The sequence below is a fragment of the Bubalus kerabau genome, chromosome 1 (assembly GCF_029407905.1).
Source record: "Bubalus kerabau isolate K-KA32 ecotype Philippines breed swamp buffalo chromosome 1, PCC_UOA_SB_1v2, whole genome shotgun sequence".
Classification (NCBI taxonomy): domain Eukaryota; kingdom Metazoa; phylum Chordata; class Mammalia; order Artiodactyla; family Bovidae; genus Bubalus; species Bubalus kerabau.
In genome coordinates, this window is record NC_073624.1 from 179669469 (window position 1) to 179685434 (window position 15966).

A 15966-nucleotide genomic window follows, 5' to 3' on the forward strand; every position below is an offset into this window, starting at 1 on the left:
AAGGTGGAGAGATGAGACATGAATAATCCTGGCTTCCTGGAGAGGAGCTAGGTCTTCAGGAGTCTGGAGTCTGAGCCTCAGTTTGTCCTTTCAGGACTGAGGAGGGAGATTCAGAACTTCTACCCACTTCCCACTTCAGCACTGCCCACTGTGTTCCAATCTGGGGTGCCAGTCAGAGGGCTAGGAAGATCAGAGCTGACTGCACAAGCTTCAGGGATGGCTTGTTCCAGCTGCATCCTAGACTCAGCAGTATTGACCAAGAGTCTAAATCGTTCCAAAAAGACATGGATTACATATCAGGCCCAGTGCTGCAGAGTCAGGTAGGGGATGGGGATCTCTGTCTTGAGGGGACACACATCTTTGGGAGGTGACCCTTTGCCCTGTTGTGTTCCAGACATTAATGAGTGTGGACCACCATCACCAGTGTACTGTGGAAGTTCAGCAGACTGCCAGAACCTGGAAGGAGGCTACTACTGCACATGCAGCCCAGGATATGAGCCTGTTTCTGGGGCAATGACTTTCCGGAATGAGAGTGAGAACACATGTCGCGGTAAGAATGAGGCTGCATTTCCTGCCTCTCATTTTTGACATTTCAGGGCTGAAATGCTGAGTCATTCCTGAAGTATCCAGGGGACAGGACCTTGGTTACAGGTGTAGCACCCAGGTCTGAGTTGGGACAGTTTACAGGTGCCTGTCCCAACTGCACAGAGAGGCAGATGGTACGAGCCAGGGACCCAGGTCCCAGCTTTTTCACCTGAGAGCTGCATATGTGAAACTGGCCAGGATACTTAATCAGAAATCACTGTTAACATGGGAGATGTGATAATATTATTGTGATTTCTGTTTTCTTTTTTAAGTACCCCTATCTTGCACAAATAAAAACAAAAGCAGCTTTGCCAAGATCATTAAGTGACCTTGGACAAGTTAATTCACCTCTCTCTGTGCCCCAGCTTACCTAACTATAAAAAATGGGGGCGGGGGAATTATGGTGTTTACCTCATAGAATTGCTGGAAAGGTATATGAGGTCACAAAGCACAAAACACCGATGGCTTTTGGGCTTTTAAATTATGGTCATCATGATCTAACATACCCTCTCCATGATGGGCATCCCTGAGGGCTCTGCCCCAGGGTGGGTGCTCAGAAGCAGCTGTCCTGCCCACTCCCTCACCAGGACCAGGAGGAGCATGGCCTCCATAAATCACCAGGTTTGCCCCACTTCCAGGGGGAGCAAGCAGGTAGGGAAATGGGCAGGGGGGCAGCAGTGGGTCAGACAGGACTCCAGAGAAGGGTCCAAGAAGAGGGATAGACCTGAACACTGAGGATGGGAGGGGAGGAGAGGGAAGTTGGGAGGTGAGAAGGATGCTGAGCTCAGGGTACAGAGGACTCTAAAGAGGATTCTTTGACCCACCCTGCTACAGGGAGAAGAGCCAGTAACTGCGGGCCCAGTCCTTTCCTTCCTGCCCTGCAGACAGAGGGCAGCAGAGCTTCCTTGGTGGGAGGGAAAAGGGGACCTGCATCTGTGTGGAGTCCCTGCTAGCCCATAGCAGCCTCGGTGGGTGGCTGTTGTGCTTGAACTCATGACCTCGTCAGAAGACAGAGCCTTCAGTAAATTAGTAAAGGTCCCTCATCTCCAGGCCTACTGTGTGTTTGGGAATGGAGATTAAGTTGACTTTCCTCCCCCAATTTGCCTCATTGGCCAGACACTTTTGTGCAGTAAGCAACCTGCACAAATGCACATGGTGATCATTGATCCCACTCAGTGTGTCTGCACTAAGGGGGCTGCTCACCCATTGTTGTGAGACCCTCCAGAGACATAGATGTAGAAGACTGAAGTGGAAGGGGACCTCAACAGACCTGAAGGTGGATGACAGGGAGAGAGCCACCTGCTGGTTTGCATCAAAACCTTCTGCCTGAAGACCTAGATCTGTGACAGGCTCAGCTGGATTGTCTTACACTCCCCACCTCAGCATTCCAGCCCTCGCTGCACCCAAGTACATCTCCATCCATGTTCAGGCCATGAGGTCTGCTATGAGAAGAAGACCTGGGCTGGGTCCCTGGGCTCCTTGTTCAACTTTTCCAGGCATCAGACGGCTGTCCTGTGTGCCTATCTAGTCTCCCAACCCTCTCTGAACCCCAAGACTCAGAACCTCTGCAGAGGGTCTCTTCTGGATATTCAGAACATCCCACTGTCACATGGCCTCTTATCTTCTTAAAACAAAAGAGGAAGTGACATTCAAAATACTCAGTGTGGTCACAGCACCGTGTGTTCCTGAACACTATCTGTCCTCATTGCCATTGTTAGTGCTGCCTGGAAGAAGACCTGCCCCCACTGGGGCCTCTGAGACCCTGGGTCATGGTGGACTCTGGGGCCCCATCCAGAAATGTGAGAGGAGGAAGACTCAAGGAATGCTCCACTGTCCCCAGCCATCACTGACCCTGCCAGCAAACTGCCTGGAGAAGATGCCCCCTGGCACCCTGATACAACATCTCAACTGCTCACCTTCCATTTATTTCCCCAACCAAGGTTCCACCTGACCCTCTCCCGTAATTTCAGTTCATGGGCCTGAGGTAGCTCTGATGACTGGGGCCTGGGAGAATGTTGTGTCAGGGGTGTGGCAGGGTGACATCAACCCCCAACTCACTGGAAGAATCAGGTAAATGAAGAGGTTTTCCATCTGGTCTCAATGATAAGTTGTCACCAGGGACCATTGCCTCTGGTCTGACCCTCTACTAAGGAGATCAACCCAGACTGCACAATGACCCAGACCATGTGAGGACAGAAGGTGGAGGCTGAGCCCCACACAGCAGTGTGCACATGTCCACATATCCAGTGGGAGGCCAAGTGTCAAGATGGCAGAAACACCTGCCACCCTTCGCCTATGAGCACCTTCTCCCTGCTCCAGCCACCCAGCCCTTGCCCATCATGAGCCTTCCTCAGCTGTGGATTCTCATCACTTCCTGCCAGTCTGGGGTATGCCTTCATGGGAATCAGATAAAGGCACCTTCACAGCCCTAAAGCTGACTAGCCAGATATCAAACCCACTGTCCAGCACAGACTGCTGCCCACTGAGCTTCCCTGGTAGCTCAGAGGTTAAAGCATCTGCCTGCAATGCAGGAGACCTGGGTTCGATCCCTGGGTCAGGAAAATCCCCTGGAGAAGGAAATGGCAACCCACTCCAGTATTCTTGCCTGGAGAATCCCATGGACAGAGAAGTCTGGTGGGCTACAGTCCACGGGGTCGCAAAGAGTCAAACACGACTGAACGACTTCACTTTCACTTTCATTTTCTATGCAACTGCCCACAAGCCTCATCCTTGAGCTGCATGACTCAGGGGTGGGTCTTCGTCCATGTCCACAGAGCTGGAGTCTCAGAGTTAGCATGAATGTAAAAGCGCTGTCCTGCCATGGTCAGCAGGATCCAAGGAGAACTCAGTGGCAGCATTTGCCCTGGGGAAGTCAGGACAAAGTGCATCACTGGGAACAAAGATGGGCCCTGCTCAAGGAACAAAGCTGTACTCGGTTACCAAGAAGACCCACCCAGGCCTTTGTCCAAATCTTTAGCCTTCCACACAGGCAGCTGTGATGACCCCATCCCAGTTGGGTTCTTCCCAGGGAGGCTCACGGAGTCAGAGATAGCAGATTGGGCAACTGGGCCACTTATGGCCACTTCTAGACAACAGAACCTCCAGGTCACCATGCTCTTCCATAGCATAACTCAATATGAATGAGGAGAGGCCCCCACTCACCAAGGAAGAGAGAGCGGGCCCTTCTGGATGCTTCTGTGCTGAGAAACGTGGCTGACATCCAGACCGGAAGGCTGTCCACAGCAGCAGGTATCCATCACCCTCTCCTTCCCCTTGCAGACGTGGACGAATGTCAGCACAGACCCCGGGTCTGTAAAGGCCGCAGCGTCTGCATCAACAGCGAGGGCAACTACACCTGCCAGTGCCCACCCGGCTTGGAGTTCAGCCCAGAGGACCCGAGGCATTGCACAGGTAGACCCTCAGAAGACAGTGTGAGGCAGGCCTGGAGCTGAGGAAGGAGCTGAGGTGGTTCAGAGACCCCCAAGAATGAGGGAGACGAGACTCAGGTTCCTGTGACACCAAGGGCCTGCTGGGGCCCTGCCCAAGGATCACCTCCTCAAATGGTCCCACCACAGACCAGGGAGACAGCAGAGTCTTCTGGGCCTGGGGTTTATTTGTAGAGTTCCCTGCCCCCCAAGAACATCCCCAGACCTCACCCCTTCCACATCTGCTACATTCGAGCAGAGGGAGGTGTCACCTCTGGCTTTCAGAGGGGGAAGCTCGGTTCAGGGCTAAAGAGAATGTGAGTAAGAACATTGATGGAGGAGTCGAGCTTCCATGACTCAGTTTCTATCTTTGCCTCATTTTTCTTCTTAAAAATAGGGACAACGTCCCAGCTGGAATCATCTTAAGGGAAGCTGCCATAACAATCTTTGGCAATGAAGAGGCAGCAGCACTACGAGGAGAGCTGTGTCCTCAGCACAGTGACGAGCTGGGAGACCTGGGCTGCACAGGACTTGTCCTCTGGGTTCTGTTCTAATAAAGGCAGGGATGCAGCTCCAGATGGCAGTGGTGCCTCCCCCTCACCCACCACGTCACATGTGGGTCGTGATCAGTGCTACAACCTGCCTGGTTAGAAGCCCACAGAGCCTCCTGCACCCACAAAGTTGTGCCCTGTCCACCTTGCAAGGAGGATCTGAGCTTATGGAACTTTTACATAGAAAATGCTATCACACAGTTGTATCCCAACAGGCCAGGTAACGCAGAGAGAGGGTATCCTCAGAGAGCAGCGCTAAGAAATCTGAGAAGGGGCTTGAAGAATGGGTGCAGTGAGTGAAGGGGAGTAGCTCTGATCTTCTGGCTTTGTCCTCAGATGTGAATGAATGCACCTCTGGGAGAAACCCATGCCACAGCTCCACCCACTGCCTCAACTCCGTGGGCAGCTATGAGTGCCGCTGCCGCCCCGGCTGGAAGCCTATCCCTGGGTCCCCCAGTGACCCAAACAACACAGTCTGTGAAGGTTTGGAGCTCAGATGCTACACTCTTGGAGACCCACATTCAAAACATCTAACCACATACTCATTGGTACCCACACAAACCAAACAGAAAGATCACTGGGGGTCCCCTGCTGTGTAAGGTGTTATGCATTTTGAGGCTAAATGTGAAAAGATCTTGGAGGGGTGGGGGGTCCTAGAGAAGGACCTGGGATACCAAGCAGAAGGCTCCCAGGGACCCCAGGCAACAGCTAATTACCAACTGGAAAGAGGATATGTCAGTATTTTCACAAGCTGTACTTGCTTCATCTGCTGTCTGTCAGAACTTTACACACTCCCTATATATATTTTCACAGCATCCACTACTCAAGGATGTGCTGTCCTTGATTCTAGGAGGTGGCATCACCTCCTGGGGAACGAATATGGGAAAAAAGAGGGGCACCAGGAGGACAGGGGCCTCACAGGACTGAGGCAGAGTCTGACCCCCTCCTTCTTGCCCCCAGATGTGGATGAGTGCAGCTCCGGGTGGCATCAGTGCCACAACTCCACCGTCTGCATCAACACTGTGGGTTCATACAGGTGCCACTGCCGCCAAGGCTGGGAGCCTAAACCTGGATTCCAGGATAAGCAAAGGAACACCATCTGTAAAGGTACCTGTCCTGCCCTGATCTAAGACCCACCCACAGCAAACACAGACACTGCCACACCTAATGAGTTGCTCACCTGTCCCCTGCAGAGATCTCCTTTCCCACCTGGACTGCTCCCTCTGGAATCAAGAGCCAGGTGAGTGGCCCCAAAGGGACAGGCAGCAGGAAATCTCTCCGCAAAGCCCGTTCATTTCCCCCAAGCTTCCACACTCACATGAGGCTCTCTAACCACCTTGTCTTCTCCCCTAGGCACTCTCTCACTTCTTTAACAGAATCCAGGATCTGGGCAGAAACTTCAGTTCGGCCTCTGTCCTGAACACTGTTCGGGTAAGGGCCGGACCCAAGGGAGGCAGGCAGAAGCATCCCATAGAAGCCTTGGGAAACTTTGATCTGGAAAGGGACACCCCGACAACAATAGCGCGCTCTCCCACAGGGTGGGTGGGAAGAGTGGACATGTGTAGTGACTACTGAACACCATGGCACACCTACTAATGCCCTTTCCTTTCCCTATTTCTGGATATTGTGTTTACATCATCCTTGACACTAATGAAAAAGTTTGACCTCTGAGTGGCTGGATTGAAGGGGCAAAAATCACAGGGAATCCCATCCAGTACCACCTGTATCACCCAGACAGTCTCTTTAGTCTGTTCTCTGTGACTGGGTATAACTTCATACAGCCTCTCAGATGCATGGGCTACTGGCTTTGTGTCCCCATCCCCCCAGGACCTCGTACAGGAGATGGGTGATTTGCTGGAGACCCCCGGGGACCTGAAAACCCTGCCCTTCTCAGAGCAGCACTTTGTGGTCACTAACCTGCTCTTTGGCCTGGAAAATGTGCTGAGAGGGGTGAGCAAGGCACTGCCTAAAGGGTCATTTACCTTCAATTCATCTGCAGGCATAGGTAAGTCAGTACCTGAGTCTGACCACAGGTTCCTGCTTTGCTTGTTCCCTGCCTCCTTGCTCTTCCAATCCCACTAGAGCAAAGTGACCATGCTTATATCTCCCAGTTAATGTCATAAACAAATTAAAATAAAAGGTTAAGGGCAAAATCGTTGAGAGGGATTAATAGGTACAAACTTGTAGTTGTAAAATAAATAAAAGGATGTAAGGTACAGAATCTGGAGAAGGAAATGGCAACCTGCTCCACTATTCTTGCATGGGTAATTCCATGGACAGAAGACCCTGGAGGGCTACAGTCCAGGGGTTTGCAGAAGTCAGACACGACGTAGTGACTAAACCACCACCAACGATGTTCAGCATAGGAAATGTAGTCAATAATATATGGAAATGAGTGGTAACTAGAGTTAGTGTGGTGATCATTTTGTAATGTATGATAATATCAAATCATTGTATCATACACCTGAAACTATTATAATATTCTAGTTCAAGTGCACTTCAGTGAAAAACAGAGAGAAAAAGAGGTTAAAAAGAAATGAAAAACTAAACTTTCATTGTAAAATGAAGTATCAGCAAAGAAAATAATTATACTGAAGAATTTATGATAAAATATAAATGGCTTCAAAACAAGACTACCTGCTGTCTCAGATGGTAAAGAATCTGCCTGCAATGCAGGATACATGGGTTCGATCCCTGGGTCAGTAATATCCCCTAAAGAAGGAAGTGGCAATCCACTCCCAGTACTCCTGCCTGGAGAATTCCAAGGACAGAAGAGTCTGGTGGGCTACAGTCCATGGGATCGCGAAGAGTCAGACAAGAGTCACTAATACTTTCACTTTCTTTTCAAAAGAAAACAAGGTATTAAATTTGGAAGTGTATAAATTTACTATTACTTGCTATTTAAGTCTGATTTGTTTTATTAAGTTGAAATGCGCTTAATATAAATTCACCATTTTAACCAGAGTGTACAATTTGGAGACATGTAGTAGTGTATTCACAGAGGTGTATAACCTTCACCTCTATTTCTAAAATATTTTCATAATCGCAAAGGTATTCTCTGTCCACTAAACAGTCACAAATTTCTCCTTTCCTTCAGCCCTGGCAATCAGTTATTGGTTTTCTGTCCCTATGGATTTCCATCCTGGATAGTTCCTATAAATAGAAATAAATATATTATGTTTCCAAAAACATTTGGGTTGTTTCTACATTTTGACTGTTGTGAACAGTGTTACTGTGCATATTGATGTATAGGTATCGGCTTGAGTATCTATTTTAATTCATTTGAGTCACAAATGAATTAAAAGCTAGGAGTGGTATTGCTGAGTTATGCAGTAGTTCTATTTTCAACTTTTTGAGAAACTACCTATTTTCACAAAGCGGCTATTTTTCCATTTTCCAGTGTCAACAGCAATGTACAAGGGTTCCAGTCTCCTTATTGTCAGTGACACCTGTTGCTTCCATTTTTTTTCTGTCATTATAGCCATTCTAGTAGCTGTCAGGAGAGATTGCATCATGGTTTAATCTGCATTTCTCTATACCTAAGGATGTTTAATTTTTTTTATGTCATTGTTGAGCATTTTTGTACCTTTCTTGGAAATATATCTATCTACTCAAGTCCTTTTGCCTATTTTTTTTTCTTTTGGCCATGGCATGCAGCATGCAGGATCTTAATTCCCTGACCACAGATTGAACCCAGGTCACCACAGTGAAAGCCCAAGTTCTAACCACTAAATGGCCAGGAATTCTCCATCATAATAATTAAACAGATATACTATATAAACACATATAGTATATCTGTGTCTCATTGAAAAAGACCCTGATGCTGGGACAGATTGAAAGCAAAATGAGAAAGAGGCAGCAGAGCATGAGATGGTTAGATAGAAATCACTGACTCAATGGACATGAATTTGATCAAACTCCATGGGTTAGTGAAGCACTGGGAAGCCTGACATGAAAAGTCCGTGGGGTTGCAAAGAGTTGGACACGACTTAGCAACTGAACAGCATGGTGTTATAGTCATCAAAACAATCACAATTACTACTCTAACTCCCACAATTCATAGAACTGTCACTGGAGGTGCAGGCGCCAAGCTACAGGAATATCACCTTGATTCAGAAACAGACAAAGATGATGCTGACCTGGGATACAGTGCATGATTCTGGTGACTCAGGTAATGGCTGAGACAGCGGGTAAGTCTTCACTGTGTGTCAAGATGCCCAAGGATATGACAAATGGGATATTGAAGTTTAAAGGGAATCGTGGGGTATGGTGGGGCAAAAGGAAATAGTCCATCTGTAGAAGAAGAGGTCCTTTCGGGCACTGCAAGATGTCAACCTTAGCCTTGTCCTGCAGGTCTTGCTGTGGTGGGCCTCCTGTCCACTTCAGGGATGGACAGATTCCTGGCTGAGGCCCCTCTGGTCCTGGATGCTGAGGAACTGACAACTCTATATGAGACACACAGGGGTTTGCTGCAGGAAAACTCCCACATCCTGCTGTCGGATGTCATATCTGCCTTTATCACCAACAAGGACACTGAGAACCTCAGGTCCCCAGTCACTTTTGTCTTCCAACATGTGAGTCCAGATGGGATGGAGTGGTGGGTGTGGAACAGGCCTGAGTCCTGGGCCCAGCCTTGGGCTTCAGGGGGCTGTGCCATGGGTGCATAAACTGTTTAGGAAAGCCCTTCACAAGCTAGCTTTGGGTCAGCATTTCTGAGCAACAGCACCCTGAACTCACACCCACTTCTTCTTCCTGTTAACACAGTCAGTGACCCCTGGGCCAAGAGAGAAGGTGCACTGTGTGTATTGGGAGCATGGCCAGAATGGAAGTGGCCATTGGGACACCAGAGGCTGCTGGGTGACCAGCACCAGAGACAACAGCACCACCTGCCAGTGCAGCCACCTCAGCATCTTTGCTGTCCTCATGGCCCACTACAGTGTTCAGGTGAGAACCCTCAGACAGGCAGCATCCAAGGGCTACTGCTGTGTAACAAATTCACACACACACAGCAGCTTTAGAAACAAAGATTTATTACTATCTCATAGTTTCTTCAAGTTAGCAAATAGTCATGGTTCAGATGAGCTTTCTGTTCAGGTTCCTACAAGTCTTATAAACCTTTCATCAGAAAATTGGGGTCATCCCCTAACTCCCTGATTTATGGCAGATTTCAGTTCCTGGTGTTAGTAGGACTGAGGTAGTGTTTTCTTTATCTCTGGCAGCAGAGAACCAGGCTCAGTTCCCATGGCTGCCTGCATTCCTTCTCATCTGTTGCTGTTGTTCAGTTGCTAAGTCATGTCCCACATCTTGCAATCCCATATACTATAGCAGAACAGGTTCCCCTGTCCTTCAGTATCTCCCAGATTTTACTCAGAGTCATATCCACTGAGGCATTGATGCCACCCAACCATCTCATCCTCTGCTGTCCCGTTCTCCTTTTGCCTTCATTCTTTCCCAGCATCAGGGTCTTCTCCAATGAGTGGACTCTGTGCGCATCAGGGGCCAAAGTATTGGAGCTTCAGCTCAGTCCTTCCAATGAATATTCAGGGTTGATTTCCTTTAGGACTGACTGCTTTGATCTCTTTGCTGTCCAAGGGACTCTCAGCGGTCTTCTACAGCACCACAATTCAAAAGCATCAATTCTTCAGTGCTCAGCCTTCTTTCTGGTCCTAATTCTCCTCTGGGACCTCTTACAGTGCACCAGTGAATCTGTCTGGAGATCAGCAGCAGAAACTCCCTCATGTCAGAACTCTCTCAAACTCTGAATCATTTTCTCCAAGAGGAGCCTACCTCTTCTGAAGGCTCTTCTGGTTACAACAGGTCCAACCAGGATAAACTCTCTAAGTCAGTTGATGGAGGGCTTGGATTTCACCTGCAACACTCTCTTCACAGCAGCACCTGGGTTGGCTCTCGACTGAACATATAGCAGAAGATGGAGATGAGGGTGTGGTTGCCAAATTAAAATTCTGTTTACCCCAGGGGTCTTCACAACAGGGTGCTCAGGGGCTGCAGAAAATATGAATTTTATGCTACCACCATTGTCAAAATATAGTAGACTTCCTCCATCAAGGGTTCAGTTCTAATCTATAATCATTAGTTCCCTTCTAAGAATGGATATTTCAGGGATGGGTGAGTGGTGTGCAACCCAGGTGGTTAATACCTGGACAGAGAGTCTCAGGTACAGACTCTATCACACACCATCACATGGTGGGGATGGAGGGTGGTGCTCAGCATGAAGTTTCATGCCTCTGTGTACCTACTGTGGTAACTGGGAGGCTGAGTCATGCACAAAAGTCTACAGGAAAATAAACCCTTGTGAGTTCCAGAGTTTGTTCTTGACTAAAGATTCTCCTGTCCCTCTGTCCTTCCAGGGACAGAATTAATCATTCAAATCCCATAAAATTCTAACATTCAGAAGCTGGAGAAAGCTATCCACAAATATACCAACTCTATCTAGGTCTTCTATTCTGATTTTTCTATGTCTAAAAATAAAAATGCTGGAAGGGTCATTACCCAGAGCAGGAAAGCATAACTGTGGTCCCCTCTCTGCTGGGTCCCAGGAGGAGGATCCCACACTGACTGTGATCACCTATGTGGGGCTGAGCCTTTCTCTACTCTGCCTCCTTCTGACGGCCCTCACCTTCCTGCTGTGCAAAGCCATCCAGAACACCAGCACCTCGCTCCACCTGCAGCTCTCGCTCTGCCTCTTCCTGGCCCACCTGCTCTTCCTCACAGCCATTGACAGAACTGAGAGCAAGGTGTGTATACTTTTCCAAAATACTCCTCCCCCAGGGGTTCTGAGTACATGGAGCCACACTGCTTTGGACACTTTAGTAAAATTACTTGGGTTTCAGGTAAGGTTAAATTGGTAAATAACCAGTCTCACATTGACTGCCACGACTAGAAGACAAACACTCTGTTGACAACTCCTTCATATACATCAAAGATCTCCCTAGTGGAAAGTTACAGAAGTACCGGGGCCGTGCTCCACCCTGACAGTCCCTCCTGGTGACACCTTCCTCCTCCCGCAGGTGCTGTGCGCCATCATCGCAGGTGCCTTACACTATCTCTACCTGGCCTCCTTCACCTGGATGCTGCTGGTGGGCCTGCACCTCTTCCTCTCTGCACGCAACCTGACGGTGGTCAACTACTCCGGTATCAACAGGTTCATGAAGAAGGCCATGTTCCCTGTTGGCTACGGAGTCCCTGCTGTGATTGTGGCCATTTCTGCAGCATCCAGGCCTCATCTTTATGGGACACCCACCAGGTAAATTAACTTCCAACTGTTCTTATCTCTCCAGCACAATCATGTGTTGTAGAACAAATGTAGTATTTGACTATGACAGATCACAATATACAGACACTAAGTAATAATCCCTAGGTCATCTTTGGTAGAGGATGATAATAATTAATGAGAATGCCTTCAACCTCTGTTCATGAAATAACAAAGAGGAAATGAAAGGAAGTGCTTAGGGCATCACTTAGAAAAATATAGCCTGCTTTTTTATCCTAATTCTAGAGGATGTTTCAATTTTTCATTTGTAATAGTAGACACTGTAATTTACCCCACTTTGCAGATAAGTAAACTGAAGCACAAATAGTTTAAGTAAATGCAGAGACATGCACAGTTTAATTCAGTTTAGTAGGTAGCCAAGCTTAATTCAAATTCAGAGTCAAGATTCTTAGCTTACACTTTTATTTTCAGCTTTTAATACTAGAATTAATGCTTTTGCATTTTTGTTGACATATGCTACATATATTGTAGGGCTTCCCTTGTGGCTCAGCTGGTAAAGAACCTGCCTGAGATGTGGGAGACCTGGGTTCGATCCCTGGGTTGGGAAGAAATGCTGGAGAAGGGAAAGGCTACCACTCCAGTATTCTGGCCAGGAGAATTCCATGGATTGAATAGTCCAGGGGGTCACAAAGATTTAGACATGACTGAGCAACTATCACGCGCTCACTGAAAAATTCACCCTTTAAAAGTGTACAAATCAGTGGTTTTTAGAATAGTCACAGAGTACTGCAGCTATCATCGCAGTCTAATTTTACAACATTTTCAACGCCCCAAAGAAACCTCATACACAATAAAATTCACTTCTCATTCCTTCTACCCACTCCTCTGCCCCAACCCCTGACAAATGCTTATCTACTTTCTGTCTCTATTGGATATTTCACATAAATGCAATTATGCATGTGGTCTTTCGTGGATGTTTTTACTTAGCCTTAAGTTTTCAAGGTTCATTCATATCGTAGTATGTATCATGACCTCACTTTTTGTTGTTGTTTTTTTTGTTGCTATCATTTTGCAAATAATATTCCATTATATGGATATGTCACATTTTGTTTATCCATCCATAAGCTGATAGACAGATTATTTACCTTTTTGTAAAGCTATTATGTGAGATCACTACAAACATAAATGTACAAGTTTCATTTTTCCTGGTTATATATCTACTCTACAAGTAGAATCCTGGGATCAAATGGAAGATCTGGTTAGCCTTCTGACAAACCACCACTTGTTTTCCAAAGCTTCTGGACCATTTTACAAGCCAACTAGCAATATACGAGGGTTTCAGTTTCTCCATGTCATTATCAGTTGTAGTAGTAGTAGTAATGAGAATGGAGTCAAATTTCATTGTGGTTTCAATTTGTGATTTCTCCAATGACTATTGACCTTGAGCATCTTTTCACCTGCTTATTGACCATTTGCATATTTTCTTTGAAGAAACACATATTCAAATATTTTACCTTTTTTTGAAACTTTTGACTTTATTAATATTGGCATTGAAAATACCAGGTAATGCCTTTTCAGAAAAAAAAAATGGCATTGAATTATCATAAAATCATGACATAAATCAAACTCTCAAGGAAGAAATGTCTATAAGGTCAAGATGATACTACAAAGCAGAACAAAGCAGGATGTTATTGCAGTCAACAGGCAAAAAGTAACTTCTAGAATCCACTCCTTGGGATCCTTAGAACTATGTACATATTTCTACACATATTTGAAGAAGATAGGCACATATCCATCATCAACAGTGATACAGTCTTTGTTTTTACCTTATGGGATGCAGTCATCCATCTTAAGTGAAAATGATTTTCACTCTTCTCAGAATAAAAAGTCACATCCTTCCAAAGGGTATTATATTAATTACTGGCCTATATCAAGTATTTCATAATTTCTTTGGTTTATTTTTAAACTGAAATATAGTTGATTTACAAAGTCATGTTAATTTCTTCTGTACAACAGACTGATTCAGTTATATATGAACATATGCATATATATTCTTTTCAATATTCTTTCCAATTATGCATTTTTTTAAATTGGAGGATAATTGCTTTACAATGTTGTGTTGGTTTATGCCATACAACAGTGTGAATCAGCCATAATTACATACATATATACTGAGCCCCTTTGAGTCTCCCTCCCTTCCCCCTATCCCACCCCTCCAGGTCATCACAGAGCACCAGGCTGGGCTCCCTGTATTACACAACAACTTCTTATCAGCTATTTGTTGTACACATGGTGGTGTATATATGTCAGTGTTATTTTCTCAGTTCATCCTACCTTGTTCTTCCCTCACTGTATCCACAATTCTATTCTCCATGTCTGCATCTCCATTCCTTCCCTGCAAATAGCTCCATCAGTACTATTTTTCTAGATACTATATAACCACATTACTATATGATATTGGTTTTCTCTTTTTGACTTACTTCACTCTTGGTAAGAGTCTCTAGGTTCATCCACCGCACTACAACTAATTCAAATTCGTTCTTTTTTACAACTGAGTAAGATTCCATTATATATTTATACCACAACTTCTTTATCTATTCATCTGTCAGTGGATATCTAGGTTGCTTCCATGTCCTGGCTATTGTAAATAGCACTGCAGTGAACACTGGGGTACATGTATCCTTTTAAATTATGGTTTTCTCAGGGTAATTGCAAAGTAGTGAGATTGCTGGGTCATATGTTTGCTTTAATCCTAGATTTTTAAGGAATCTCCATACCGTTCTTCATAGTGTCTGTATCAATTTACATTCCCACCAACAGTGCAAGAAGGTTCCCTTTTCCCCACACCCTCTCCAGCATTTTTGTTTGTAGATTTTTGACGATGGCTATGAATTTAAGTAAGAAATAGATTTAAGGGCCTAGATCTGATAGATAGAGTAGCTGATGAACTATGGAATGAGGTTCGTGACATTGTACAGGAGACAGGGATCAAGACCATTCCCATGGAAAAGAAATGCAAAAAAGCAAAATGGTTGTCTGGGGAGGCCTTACGAATAGCTGTGAAAAGAAGAGAAGCGAAAAGCAAAGGAGAAAAGGAAAGATATAAACATCTGAATGCAGAGTTCCAAAGAATAGCAAGAAGAGAAAAGAAAGCCTTCTTCAGGGATCAATGCAAAGAAATAGAAGAAAACAACAGAATGCGAAAGACTAGAGATCGCTTCAAGAAAATTAGAGATACCAAAGGAACATTTCATGCAAAGATGAGCTCGATAAAGGACAGAGAAGGTATGGACCTAACAGAAGCAGGAGATATTAAGAAGAAATGGCAAGAATACACAGAAGAACTGTACAAAAAAGATCTTCACCACCCAGGTAATCACAATGGTGTGATCACTGACCTAGAGCCAGACATCCTGGAATGTGAAGTCAAGTGGGCCTTAGAAAGCATCACTATGAACAAAGCTAGTGGAGGTGATGGAATTCCAGTTGAGCTATTCCAAATCCTGAAAGATGATGCTGTGAAAGTGCTGCACTCAATATGCTAGCAAATTTGGGAAACTCAGCAGTGGCCACAGAACTGGAAAAGGTCAGTTTTCATTCCAATCCCAAAGAAAGGCAATGCCAAAGAATGCTCACACTACCGCACAATTGCACTCATCTCACACACTAGTAAAGTAATGCTCAAAATTCTCCAAGCCAGGCTTCAGCAATACATCAACCATGAGCTTCCTGATGTTCAAGCTGGTTTAAGAAAAGGCAGAGGAACCAGAGATCAAATTGCCAACATCCAATGGATCATGGAAAAAGCAAGAGAGTTCCAGAAAAACATCTATTTCTGCTTTATTGACTATGCCAAAGCCTTTGACTGTGTGGATCACAATAAACAGTGGAAAATTCTGAAAGAGATGGGAATACCAGACCACCTGAGCTGCCTCTTGAGAAATCTGTATGCAGGTCAGGAAGCAACTGGTCAGTTAGAACTGGACACGGAACAACAGACTGGTTCCAAATAGGAAAAGGAGTACGTCAAGGCTGTATACTGTCACCCTGTTTATTTAACTTATATGCAGAGTACATCATGAGAAATGCTGGACTGGATGAAGCACAAGCCGGAATCAAGATTGCTGGGAGAAATATCAATAACCTCAGATATGCAGATGTCACCACCCTTATG

At 45.8% G+C, this 15966-nt stretch overlaps 1 protein-coding gene across 1 annotated transcript in view; it reads left to right on the forward strand.

The window, feature by feature from the left end:
- The window catches only part of LOC129621918 (adhesion G protein-coupled receptor E2-like), a 65222-nt gene that overhangs the window by 12438 nt on the left and 36818 nt on the right, over window positions 1-15966 (forward strand). The window contains exons 4-15 of the mRNA XM_055538958.1: window positions 395-550; window positions 3865-3996; window positions 4898-5044; window positions 5522-5668; window positions 5734-5801; window positions 5915-5992; window positions 6389-6566; window positions 8625-8732; window positions 8915-9135; window positions 9326-9505; window positions 11119-11316; window positions 11590-11825. Of these exons, the coding sequence (XP_055394933.1) occupies window positions 395-550; window positions 3865-3996; window positions 4898-5044; window positions 5522-5668; window positions 5734-5801; window positions 5915-5992; window positions 6389-6566; window positions 8625-8732; window positions 8915-9135; window positions 9326-9505; window positions 11119-11316; window positions 11590-11825 (1849 nt within the window). The remainder of the gene's footprint in view (window positions 1-394; window positions 551-3864; window positions 3997-4897; window positions 5045-5521; window positions 5669-5733; window positions 5802-5914; window positions 5993-6388; window positions 6567-8624; window positions 8733-8914; window positions 9136-9325; window positions 9506-11118; window positions 11317-11589; window positions 11826-15966) is intronic.